Below are 13,617 nucleotides of genomic sequence, written 5' to 3' on the forward strand. Positions count from 1 at the left end.
GACAAAAATCTACCTCTGGGCCAAATTTCATTCGGGTCCGTTCAGTCGTTCGGGCGTGATCGAGTTATAAACGTCCGTTCATAAAAACTTTCAAATTTATAATATTAGTAAGATTTAGCGTTTTCATGTTTCATCTATTCGAATTAAAATATTTCTATGACCATAATACAGTCAATAAATAAGTATATTATGTTTAAAGCAAATAAATTCATTTTGATTATTTTCTTGGTGTTCGTATGTTACAGTTCTATTCTACAAACTTTTTTTATGATGATATTAAGTAAGTATAGGTTAAGGTGACTACTTACAATCAGGACCCATTTCCTCCTCTGTCCTCCCAGAATAAAACAAATAAAGATATAAAATACATATATAAAAATTCTACTATTTGGTGTGCTCACAGCATAGACTTTCTATTCAGACCTACACATACGACAATCTTATTTTGAAAACCATTAATACGAACTTAAAAAAAACGCAACACAAAATCACAACGTACAAAAAATATTAATTCATCTTTAATAATAACTCAATGTGACATCAAATCAAATAATACGTTATTATATCTCTGGAGAACTGTGTATTCATGTACTTAGTAGTGATACAGATTAAATATACTTTATTGCACACTATGGCGAAAACAAAGAATACAAAATACATGGTACAGATTGTTGCACAATGGCTGACCATTTGCTAAAAAAGACATTTCTTCCAAACCATCAATTATGTAACGGACATGACATTGTAAAAATATTGCATAATGGTTAAGAACCGTAGAATACATATCAAAGAAATTTAATATTATATCATAGCTTTATTACCAAAATAACTTTGCTATTACAAGAAACTATGACGGGACAAGATCGACATGTCGTCGACATTAGTGCCTTCCTATAACAATGAGCTTATATATAATTAAGTAAATCCTATATAATATTTTAAGGAGTAACTGCAGCGCCAATATTCCCTAACATATGAAACAAATTACTAAAAAAACGTTGACAATTAAGAAAACTAAAGAATAAGCTTTTAAATCACTATTAATAGACTAGTCTGGTCTATTCAGTTAAGAAAGGCTTTGACTAATTCTTAAAACATGCAGAAAATAAAAAGTATATCTTATAGAGCAAACATTATATTGAAATATTTCATAGAATTTTTCTTACGATAAAAAGAACTACCTCTTAAGCGCAACAACAATAGCTCCATTAAGGGATGTCATCGTGCGTGCAATAAACAAAAGAGAGTTGGAAGAGATAAAATAGCGAAATACAAAGACCGACGCAAAATGCACAAGAACACTACCTGTTTCCTTCCAGTTGTCTTCCGTCCGCCTCCCAAAATGGTTGCTATCTACTTACTACTGCTGATCCCTATTGTCGCTTCCACGGAACATTCCGGGGCGTACTCATCGCCGCAATATGCGAAGAAGATGTATCCAAAGAACTACGATTCGAGCGCGTTTTTGCCCAAAGAGACTGCATCAAATTTCAAGAGTCAAAGCGCAGCCGATAGATACGACATTGATGCTAACGATACGTCAAATTACGCAAGATCTTCGTTCCTTGATACGGCTGGAAACTTCCTAAGCGGGACCGGAGGTCAAGTTGTGTCGAGCCTGGCTAAGGACTTCATTGCCAGATCCACGGGGAGTAGCCAGGTTGGTTTTGACTGCATGTCGCAGGTTCGTATCGCACTTAAAATTTCAAATTGCACGCATTCCAATGACGCTTGACAGAGATAAGATTCAACAAAACTATAAGAGTGAGTCATAAACAATTCAATGGTATATTTTTCGAAGGACTGTATGAATCATTCTTAAAAGTAAATAAATTTTACTGCTTTAAGGAAGAAGATTTTATGAGTAAGTAAGGCATAGATTGTTTACTACCAACACAAATAGGTCTGCCAAATTATTTTCTTAATTGATGAACAAACTATACAAAAGAAAATAAGACAGCTTTTTTACTTTTTTATTCATAATATTGGTAAAAATATTATTGAAGCTATCTTTAAGCTATTTATTATTTATAATTAAACAATATATAGGCGAGGATTGCTGAATTTTCATTAACTTAATTTCTGTGTTTAATGCTTGGTGGTAAAAATAAAGGAGCACGGCGTGTATCATATGAAATTTAATCAAACATGTAACGGTGCTCCGTAATTGAATAAACTCGAAACCTACTCATAAAGACAAAAGTCGCTTGCCCAGCAGTGGGACACTTACAGGCTCTTACTTTACTTTGTCATTGAAATGTATTTTTACCAATTAAAAAAAAATAGTAATGTCTGCTATGACTAATGACACTGCGATGAATGACTTTGATTTTAGAGAAAAATCGTCTAGTACAAATCTTGTAATCAAATAGTCTTAAAATGTTTTCAATTCGTTAAATTCATTCATTTTTAGGTTCTTAGTCTGAACCTAACTAACCTGGTGATACTGATCGTGCTCAAAGCATTGATACTAGCGGCTGGTTTCTTCGGAGCCGGTGCTTGGAAAGGAAATCATTATGGAAGAAGCTTGGAAGGTAATCATTAACTGTTAATTTATTCGTTACCAATTTCTTTCTATGTGTAATTTTTTAGACATTTTTTTTAATATTTTTTATTCTCGATTTTTAAAGAGCTTCGTGATATATTTATACGATTCGATATAATTTAAATATTATTTTATCGTTAAGTGAGGAATATAAACAGGGAGGAAGAATAAATTAGCTACAATTAAAAAAAGAAAAAATCATGAAGCAATAATTTCACAAAATTTACCGATTTTTTTTTTAATTACTCTCACATAATGGTTTATTGAAGTGGAACTACCGCAAAACGGTAGAACATCGCTTCTCTAAACACTGCATCTGCCAACGCGTGACACCTTGAAATTTCAACATATTTTTTTCCATTCGTACCAATTTGTGACAGCAATTTGAGAACTATTTCGTTACAACTCGTTCTATTTTCCTTCAAACTATTGTGACTACTGTTTTTTTTTCACTAATAGTCACTAAGGGTACTTACAGTAAATCCAATAGCACGTGATGCGTTTGTCATGTCCATCGGGTATCCTAAATGTAATCCTATTTAAGAAGGATTATCTGACCGTCAGTGGACTTTACCACCTAAATGACCAACTGCTTTAAAATAAGAATAATGAATAATAACTAAAAGCTGTGCACTATACAAAAAAAAGAACCTCTGCGTATTTAAATAGCCAGACACACTTATATTTGTATGACAATATCTGTAACACGTAATATCTGTGAGTCAAACTATTTCCTTTGTATATTATAGTATTTGTAAGTAAAAATGGTAGGATTTAGTATTCTCAATAAACACAAATACTGAAAAATTGGAAATTGTTGTAGAAAAAAAAAATGTTTGAATTATGTAAATTAATTTGTTTTCTTCATCATAGTCAAATTTCAGGCGATGGAGGAACATTAGTAACTTTTATTTTACTATAACAAGCATTTGTTTTAGTATCTTGCATTCAATTAAAATTACATAACGTGACAGCGATTAACGAAATCATTTTATCTCATTATCAATAAGAAAATCTGGTTTTGTAGATAGTTGATATAATAAGTTCTTAATGTTATTGAAGTTGTTATTATTTTTGTTTACTTATTTTGCCTAGAAAACAAAAATGCCAACTATCTAACTGAAGATGAAATTATGTTGTACCTGAGCTACCTCACCGGACAACAGAGCCAGGATTACGGGTGTCTCTACCGCTTATCTTGTCAGAAGCCACATCAAGCAGCACTCTACGCTTCTGGCGCCGAACTGTTGTTGCAGGGAACTAAATTGTTTCAAGGGTATATATGTTTGGATGTAGAACTATTAACATTAAGAATTCACACACATTAGTCATACATCTTTATCAATGGTACACAACTATAGTAATAAGTATCAACTTTCATAGAGCAAATAGTACTTCTATGTGCTACCTGAGTTTGTATCTCCAATAAGTAATGTATAAAATTCATATTTGTATAATATTCTATACCGAAGGCAATTTATTTGTTTAAATATTTCTTTGGTATCCTACTATATAGTTTTTTATTGTTGTAATGAATACCATTATAGTTAAAAAATAGATATATTTTTAAAATTACTTTAATTCATTTCGTTTTATATATTACAGTAACAGCATCGACCTGGAGCCCTACGAGGACATTTCGAACGGAATTAAAGAGGCTGCAACATGGGGCGAACGCGGGCTGCCTTGTCAGACGCGCTACCAGTGCGCATAGCACTATTTTATAGCTTAGACCTGCAAAAAATTTTAAACTCTGTAAACGAATTTTATTTTAAGAATCCATACGTCAAGTATTATGTTTTAATTATAGTCATATGTTAAATTGTCGCTGTACCCTTCAACTTTATTTTATTATATTTTGCCAACGATTATATAAATAAATAAAATAATATTTTCTATGTTGATACGATGGTGATCTCCATTTGATTTCGTTTGCATAAAGATCGGCATTTATTTCATTTGTTCCGTTTTATTTCGACGAGCTAAAAAATCTAAAAATTAATTAATGACGACTTTCAAGTATTAAAATAGATTGCTATTATTGTATACTGTCTCATAGTACGTCCATGTCGTATATACTAAAAATATTAAATATTTTCCCTTTAGTTAAATGTCAAAAGTAGTATTTTTCGTGCCTTGATGAATCTCTTCTATGATTTGCATTTATGTTTCCTCTTTGCACCTTCATGTGCTTATTATCAAGCAGTAGAATTTTAGGAATTCTAATGACTGAATGCATTCTACTTACAAAGTTAAGATGGAGAGTTCCCAGATACTATAACTCTTGGAGTTCTGTCAGCTGAACTGTTTTGACGAGCCGCGCGATACTCTAAGTATGAAATATAACCATCCCTATCGCCGTCATCCGATTCCAACGTCTTATCTACAAGAGCTGTAAAACAATATATCGTTCAAAAACATATACATACATATATAAGTATATATTCAAAGACAAGACATTTTATATTACTTATGCTTTCGAATGCAGTTTTTAAATGAATTAATTATCTAAATAAAAATTATTCATATTTTAATTACTTAAAATAAGACATTTACGAACCAATGTAGAGATTAATCTTATTCGATTCCGGTTCTATAGAGTCATCATTGTCAGTATCGGGAGCTTCATGTTCTATTGTATGATATACTGCCTAAAAATATAAATATTTAAAAAAAAAAAGTTTTTTATTTGTGTTGATAATTTGATGAGTGGTGGAACAACTAATAAAACTTTATTTCTCTCATATGTTTATCCATTAATATACCGTAAAATGTAGTGGAATAAAATCAACATTCAACACCTTCTACATGTATTGCTCATAAACAAGAGAAGAGAACTAGATCCAGCAGTACCGTATCGAGGTGATGAAACAAGTTATATAATATGTATACAAGAATAAATCATAACAGCCACAATAAAATCCACAGCAGTAGTATTCTCGAAAATTCTACTTTTCTCATCAAGGAGGTGTCAAATACATCGTAGTATAACAATCTCGTTCGATAATATAATATATGCTAGTACTATTTATTTTATGTAGACTGTCAAAGTTGTACCAACTTAAATTTGATAATTGACTGTCGATTAGCTCGTATGAACTGATGAGCTCATTCAACTCTTGTTCTGAGGTATTTCTATTTCTATTTATATTATTTATCTCAGGAATTATCATACAAAAGGTTGAACTCTAATTCAAGACAATTTCTTAACATATTTGAATATATGACTATTTGAATACTACTGCTTAGCTTGTCATGCTATTTACTAAGCGTTAAACCTTTATTTGATATGCTTCTAATATTTATAATCCCGTTACCTTTAACATTTCCAATCCATCCAGCTTAGAATTTCGATCATAATCGTGAGCTGAAAAATAATGAAATTCTAATTCTTCCGGTGACATCTTGGCTAAGGCTTCAGGAGTTAACACCATATTATCTTCCTCTAGATGTCTGAAAAAAATAACATAAATCATTACGCGAGTCATTTTAGATATGATTAACAAATACATAATTCATTATAATAATTTGTCTTCATTTACAAAATAAATGAAATTACTATTACTTAGTATCGTGTAACAGTTGCGAGTCCCTAGTGAGTGACTCCGAAGATTTCGGCTTGTAGTGGTGGTGCTTCTGTTCCACTGGTAGTTGGCCGTGCGGGTGATGCGGTCCCCGACGCATGGAAGATGCTAGCCCATTTAACATCAATATGAGAAACGCTGAAATTATAGTGTTTTTTTTTTTTAATAAAACTTGTCTTTCGGTTTCGGGAAAATCCTGTACCCTTAACATGATGAAATCAATAAGAATAATATGTTATCTGTAAAACTTGTAGACCATTAGACCATTTCCTCAGCCGTAAGGTTGCGTAAAAAAATATCGCTCTTCCATATATTTTGTTATATTTGTATTTAATGTAAATATTTACTTGGGATGCAATGAAGTACATTATTCCGAAATTAAGACTATATTACAAGCTGGTTATAATATTTGGTTGCAAAGAATTTTACGTAAAATATATAATTTCCCAAGTAGATGTCTTTGGGAATCAAATCATCAGTTATCATAATTAATATCCTCAATCAAAATTATATATAAAATAAAACCTTGTTAATATACGATTACGACAAACATACAAAAACTAACGCCACACGTCCTCAATTAATTTGACAATTGATAAATAAATTGACAAAGCAACATTCAAGATCGGAGCTTATACCTGTATAATTGAGGGGCACTGTTACGGAGCATAAAGGGTAGGGGTGACGGACAGATGGGACCCACCCCCCTGGGGCCTCAGTCCACGGGGTAGAATACATCCCGCGGAGATGCAATATTCACACCTCATTTCACAAGTACCCTGGCTATTTCATTTATCAGCGCCCAGAAAATGAAGCAAAAAATCTATGATTTATTTGGTATTAATTACTTTCTGCGACCATTTTCTTTGACGTAGTGATTATTTATTAATGAAGTTGTTTGTGCGTTTATTATAAACAAATAGCATAATTATAAGCCACTGGATAAATTATTTTGTTTCATTTTAGAAAATATCAAAAGAAAAACCGTATATTTTTAATTTTTGTCTGTCCGTTCCATTTTTCATCATATATTCAATAGCGGGATTTAAAAAGATGGCAGGTAATGAAAAAACTACACTGTACATCAAACAAAAGTCGACGTTGAATCTCAATAAAAAACTCATAAGGCTACCCAATCCTCGTCAACAGCGTCGCTGTTTTTTCAAGAGCATTAACTTCTGAATAAGTATAAAACGATATAAAACAGTTCTATAATATTTCTGTAAATTCAGCAAACAACAAACAGGTGTCTTAAGAGTACCCTTTCAAAAAATATATTACAATTTACTTTCAATACATCGAATGAATAATTTATTTTCGTCCCCTCGACCAAATTGAACAGTTGTTCTGTAGAAAGACGAGACTGGTCTTTAATCGGACCCTACTTTATTATAGAGTATAGTGTATAAAATGAAGCCGTAATGGAGGACAAATTATGCGCTCGCGGTGACAAGTGCGCTCCGTATGTCACGGTGTCCGTCACAAGCGTTGACATTCGACACACACGGGTATGAAGAACGACGAATAAAAATGTTTTATAGAATTCTCATAAGAATAATTTAAAAACAACGATATAGATTCCAGATCGTTCTTAACATAAGGATTCTCTTTTGTATAAAATATCTGTTGGAATAAATTAAATTTGTGTCGAATTTACTCTTTGTGTATAAAGGTAACATTTTTGTGATTTCTGAATATGATACCAACCTATATAAATATTTCATGATACCTTGATACCAACCTAAATAAAAATAAACATTTTATTTTTAATCAGTGCAATATTAGAAAAATGTTTCTCTTTGTAAAAGTTCGTGTGTCTCGCACATAAAAGTCGGCCGCCAGCCCACCATATTATCACTCGATAACACCCTAATCCTATGCGATTACAATGCATACTATACTCGGATCACGAATTCCTTTATTCGTCACAAAGCTCTGGTTACATTTCGCACATAGAGCGAGAAATAGTCACTATTCGCATTTTAATTAACAGAAATATTCATTTAAAATTTTATTGATAGATGTATAATTGTTATATCGGGCATCTCAGCGGCATGAATCGTTAAAATTTAAACAGTTGCAAGGTATATAAATGAGCTCAGTTTAACTACAATACTTAAAAAATACTAGATTGTTTTAAGGAAATATATCATTGTACAAAAACCTTGTAATTTTTCTAAAGCTTAGTTTTAATTATTATGGGTTTTAAATTAATAAAAGTATTTCTTACCTTCAGTTCTCATTTCTTTCACATTACTAGGGGCCTTCGTTTATTTTCGATAACAAATAATATTTCTTCAACATTGACCCCTTTTCAATAACAGTGCGTCTGTCAAATGCCACTGGAAATCAATGTTACGGCGCAAGCGCAGATAATTGAATTTAAAATGTACTTTGATCCCTTAACATAAAGTATAAATTAGATTGAAGAGTTTTATAATTTTCAGCGCATGACTTTCAGCCGTCTTTTACTCACATCTAACGTGATGTTTTCTGCTCTCAATAGATGGCATTACCAATACCTAAAATAATTGAATACCAAACAATTTGTAAAACACACGGCTCTACTTTTTATGATTGATTCCTAAAATTTTTTTTTGAAAATCTGGTTAATATTGCCTGGTCAATGATAAGAGATCTAAACTATAGAATATAAAAATATATTTGATTTTTAGTGTAGTAAGGAGTACACTTGGACCTTATTGCTTCATTGCCAGTTAGCACAATGGTGACATTTCACCCGAATGAATTTGCACATTACCCGCATCGCTAAGCACGGTATGAAATAGAAACACAAAGTAGCCTCAAGGCTGTTGGACTAACCTGTGTTCGCCCAACGAAGTTTATGAGGCTTATTTAGTCTTCGTTTAATATGCACCTGTTCTTTCTATGTCACGTATGCACACTACCACCACGTGATGATGGGTGGTGATACAATGGCCCATCCATGATATTATCTAAATATACAAGTGTCGAATTTGTATCCTCCTTGGATGGAATTTTCCTTATAAAGCTTTTCTTATAACTTATTCAGCACTGCTTGACCGAACTTATAACCTTAACCTTTAACCTTCGGTTAAAATATATGTAAGTCACCACCGAATGTGACTTATACAATTCACCACATCAGTGTATCACGTGGTGGTAGTTAGCAAGCCCATTTGGGTAAGTAGCACCCTCTCATCAGACATTTTACCGTCAAACAGCGAAACTTTGTATTGTTGTGTTCCGGCTCGAAGAGTGAGTGAGCCAGTGTAACTATAAGACCGACGGACACAATATCTTAGTTAACCAGGTTGGTTGCGTATTGCCGATCTAAGGAATGCTTAATATTTCTAACAGAACCAATGCCTATTAATTCGAATCCATTTGCTTATGTTTTTGGATATAAGTTGGAACCTATATCTAACCACATAGCTCCAGCCAACTACGTTATATTTAGTGCACAAATATGTGCACAAACACAGGTTTTATAATCCGATAGGACGGCAAATCCGACACGATCGAAAATAATTCAGGCACAGGACCTACGGCGACTACAACACTTTTTTTCGACAGAATAACCTAATATTTTTTTATCGATTTAACCTATTGTTTGAACCCAGGACCTCGAGATTCGTGACATTATATCAATACTTGAGCTGTTGATTCGGATGAATGTATTAAATATTACTAAAGAGAAATGAAATAGAAAAAAAAGATAAATGTATGAACGTGTGGAAATATCCAAAGATTTCTTATGTGATAGGGGTATGAAACGGCGAATCAACATATTCGAATGGCGACAGATAATCTAATTTTACGTATTCGTCTTGCTGAGGCGGTCTCGCTAGTAATTTTGTCTGCGATATTTTGTGAGTACTATTTATTGTCGTTTCGGTTGTATTCAATTTTTATATTCCTTTACATGAATGAGTTTTTAAAAAAATCATTTTAAAATGTATGCACAGCCTTCATATTATGAATCTCTAATCAAACTTTTCCTCCTTATTATTATAATTATAGGAATAATTAGACTCAGTTGGACGATACCTCATTATTACAATAAAACATTTTAAAAGAAATATCATAAACCGTCTTGTTGATTTCCAAGTTTAGCAAGACATATATATCATTGGCCTTATATACGTAAACCTTGGATGTTTTACTTCTCTACATAGTATAAAATAAAGCCGCTTCTCGCCGACTGTATGCTTAGACCTTTTAACTACACAGCTAAAAGCATCAATAGAGTAATTCAAGATGAAGATTTACATATATGTATAATACACGCATCTTATATAGTAGAGATAAGCCGAGAACTTCAACATTCCTAGCCTGAAAAAAAAATTATGTTTGTTCTTAAAATTGAATGTTGTATATAGACCATTATTACACCTATCCGAGCTAGTTATATGATAAAATATATCACTAACAAATATTATGTGTAACTTTTAATTGCATTGCATTCAAATTTAATATTTTCTATAGAAACTCTAACTATGGCAAATTTCACAATTCCCCGTATGCTTAATATACTTATATATGTAAATAATACTATAATCATCAGATATTCTACCGCCAAACAGCAGTACTCAGTACTGTTGTGTTCCGGTTTGAAGGTGAGTGAGCCGGTGTAACTACTAGCACAAAGGACATAACATCTTAGTTCCCGAAGTTGGTGGCGCATTGGTGATGTAAGGAATGGTTAATATTTCATACAGCGCCATTGTCTATGGGCGGTAGTTACTTACCATCAGGTGACCTATTCGCTCGTCCGCCTACCGATATCATAAAAAAAGAATGTTTTGACTACCAATCGTCGTATATATAACATTTATTGTGAGGTATTCAACATTTATTCCTTCAATTGAACTGGGGAAGCTTGTTCGAGTGTTTGAAATCTATACTGCTTAACTTTTACTAATATTATGAATGTGAAAGAAACTCTGTCTGTCTATCTGTTGCTCTTTCACTAAAAAACCAATGAACGAAAATGAATGAAATTTGGTATGAAGCAAACTTGAACTCCAAGGAAGGACTATAGGCTACTTTTTTGCCTAGCACATGATAACAAACCCCCTAAAAGGCGAAGCTAGCGAAGCCGCGGACGACAACTAGTATTTTATATTTTTCCAAATACAGGTAGTAGTTCTATTTTAATATACTTCTTTAATTTAAACAAATACAATAAACAGCATAGATACGTACATATTTTGGAGCAAATCGTACAATGCGAGCAAATAAGTATTCTATCAGTTATTAGTTAATTAAGATACAATACGGCAAATATTGGCGTAAGGCAAGCCCACTTGTTTCGATCTACAAATATAAGGAAATATTTTGGTTAAAACGATTTGTAAGTTTACTTCATGTGTAGATAACGTGTCTGTAATATTTGCCAATACACCAAACCAAATGTTTGGTCCAATAAAGCGATATTGCTACACGAATACACTTAAGTTCTAGATTTGAAATACGTTGCCAAACATTATTGTTTGGCTATAGCAGAACTAGTAGTACTGTACATACATAATAAGGCTAACTTGTAAAGGCTCTTCTATAAAACGATTTTCCGAAATTCTAATGCAACATAAATAGCCCCACAAACTGAATAGTCGAATAGTTAAATAACCAAAACTATCACAACCAAATTTATTACATAATGTCAATAACAAAATTCGCGATGCTATTTACACACGATAGGTAGATTCTACAAAACTTAAACTTGTCAACAACTGAAAACAGTTCGTTACTTCTCTCATCGATAATAACCTCTGAAATTACGATATACGATTCATTTTCTCTTAACTCATCGCTGAAATAGATCTTTATTCCTTTAAAGATAGGAACAGAATTTACTGGCACAACAAGGGGTTTCCTTGCAGGGAGAACAGCTTAAACGCCTACTACAGCAGCCATTCTGAAAATATTTTTACGGCTCTTAATATAAGATATTTTTTTGCTGATAAACGATTCAGACAAAAGTCGTTTTAATACTTAAATATTTATGTTTATAGCGATCTGTTGTGGGGAAGTTAAAAAGAGACGGGCGTATGTAAGCGTGTGAGGGATCGTATGATCAATACATCGGGGGCTGCGTGGTCCGTACGTAAGGCATCCCTAATGGTCGTTTTCTTACATTTGCATGCTAATTGACTTCACCGCTCAGGACATTCCTTTTGTCTTGTATGTGTGACGTAAATTGGAGCTAGTTAACGTCGCCTCGGATTTTATAGTGCAGTTTAGTAAAGTAATTTGCCGTTTCTAGTTCTCGTTCTTTTATTTATTTAGGGTATTGTATTTATTCGCATACAAGAGCGCGTCTATACATGCAATTAATATATACCGCGACGAACGAGGGGTTCATACGCTATTTATTATATTATTTGTTTGTGTATCTCACTGAAATCACCAGTTGTATTTGAATGAAACTTTGTATAGCTTACGACCTGGATCAACTCGTATACTTCATAAAGGGAAAATAAGGATCAAATTGATGCAAATATAAACGAAATAATAATAAAATTAGAAAATAACACGCTAAAGACAGCCCATTGACATTGTCTCAAACTTAAACAACGTGATAGTTGGTTGGCCTCCTATCGCATGGATTAATCTTATGAAAATATGTATATTTTTTATACACATTAGATCGATGACCTTATAAATCAAACATTTGCCGTCGCGAATAGGAAAATACTGTTTTCAGCGCTTAAGCCGCAAATAGAATTAACGAATAGGTATACGTATTAATACGTGCATTCAAAGGCTCTATATATGAACTTAAAGCTACTACAGAACCCATAAAATAATATTAAAGATCAGAGCTCTATTATGATCAACTCATCGATCTACCGTAACGTACGTACGTACAGCCTTTACTACAAGAAAAAACGGGAAGGCATTTTTTTTTAAATATTATCTAATGCAAGTTTTCATCAATACATATATCTTAATGCTATCGTCTGAAAAATAAGTAACATAGAAATTGGCATGAAACAATAAATATTCGTATTTCTGGCAGCGACCGAGATTTGTGGCGTAACCCGTGTTAGAGGTGGGCGGTTGCTAGGCAACGCTTCGCCTCCCTCGGATCACTTTTAAACTTTCATGTCAGGAAGTTTTTAAGGTTTGCTTGTGGCTCTTAAGTTCTTTTTGTTTCAAGCCTCGCTGTAATGGAAAATGTTTCGGAATAAAACGAAACGAATAAATATAAATATTGTTATTTTTATTTGGTCGTTATAGCGAGTTACATAAATAATAATAAAGGAATGACCCCAGTCTCAAATAAGTATACAAACATAAGTATCACATATATATAGATATAACATAGATATTATATATTATAACTATTCATTATATTGTTTTTTCTTGTACAGTGATTGAAAACTTTGTTGATTTGTAAACTTTTTGTAAATCGATGACAAGCTGTATTTTAGTAAATTAAGGACATTTTTCAAAATATAGTTATATATAAATTATTTTATCCATGTTTTGTTTTATACA

At 32.5% G+C, this 13,617-nt stretch overlaps 2 protein-coding genes across 3 annotated transcripts; one reads left to right on the top strand and one right to left on the bottom strand.

Annotated features, from left to right (window-relative positions):
* The first annotated feature begins 1,331 nt into the window (after positions 1-1,331).
* On the top strand, positions 1,332-4,315 carry LOC125068754. 2 transcript variants are annotated; one of them, XM_047678056.1, is made up of 4 exons: positions 1,332-1,684; positions 2,414-2,534; positions 3,641-3,821; positions 4,151-4,315. In XM_047678056.1, exons 1-4 carry the CDS (start codon positions 1,343-1,345, stop codon positions 4,257-4,259), a joined length of 753 nt encoding a protein of 250 aa, XP_047534012.1. In that variant the 5' UTR covers positions 1,332-1,342; the 3' UTR covers positions 4,260-4,315. The 2 variants fall into 2 exon arrangements, with proteins under 2 accessions (XP_047534012.1, XP_047534014.1); XM_047678058.1 differs by having other exon boundaries at positions 1,332-1,660.
* On the bottom strand, positions 3,572-8,459 carry LOC125068756 (multiple coagulation factor deficiency protein 2 homolog). Its single transcript, XM_047678059.1, has 7 exons — positions 8,360-8,459; positions 6,111-6,267; positions 5,863-5,998; positions 5,106-5,196; positions 4,794-4,937; positions 4,122-4,279; positions 3,572-3,805 (listed from the first exon to the last, which is right to left on the bottom strand). Exons 1-5 carry the CDS (start codon positions 8,370-8,372, stop codon positions 4,798-4,800), a joined length of 537 nt encoding a protein of 178 aa, XP_047534015.1. The 5' UTR covers positions 8,373-8,459; the 3' UTR covers positions 3,572-3,805; positions 4,122-4,279; positions 4,794-4,797.
* Positions 8,460-13,617: the final 5,158 nt, after the last annotated feature.

This window comes from Vanessa atalanta, chromosome 14 (assembly GCF_905147765.1).
Source record: "Vanessa atalanta chromosome 14, ilVanAtal1.2, whole genome shotgun sequence".
NCBI classification, from domain to species: domain Eukaryota; kingdom Metazoa; phylum Arthropoda; class Insecta; order Lepidoptera; family Nymphalidae; genus Vanessa; species Vanessa atalanta.

Coding starts and splice junctions, on each gene's coding strand:
- LOC125068754 (XM_047678056.1), top strand. CDS start 1,343: ATGGTTGCTATCTACTTACTACTGCTGATCCCTATTGTCGCTTCCACG. Junction 1,685..2,413: donor GTTTTGACTGCATGTCGCAG/GTTCGTATCGCA, acceptor ATTCATTTTTAG/GTTCTTAGTCTGAACCTAAC. Junction 2,535..3,640: donor TTATGGAAGAAGCTTGGAAG/GTAATCATTAAC, acceptor TATTTTGCCTAG/AAAACAAAAATGCCAACTAT.
- LOC125068756 (XM_047678059.1), bottom strand. Junction 5,999..6,110: donor CAACTGTTACACGATACTAA/GTAATAGTAATT, acceptor TATTTTTTTCAG/ACATCTAGAGGAAGATAATA. Junction 5,197..5,862: donor ATGGATTGGAAATGTTAAAG/GTAACGGGATTA, acceptor TTATATTTTTAG/GCAGTATATCATACAATAGA.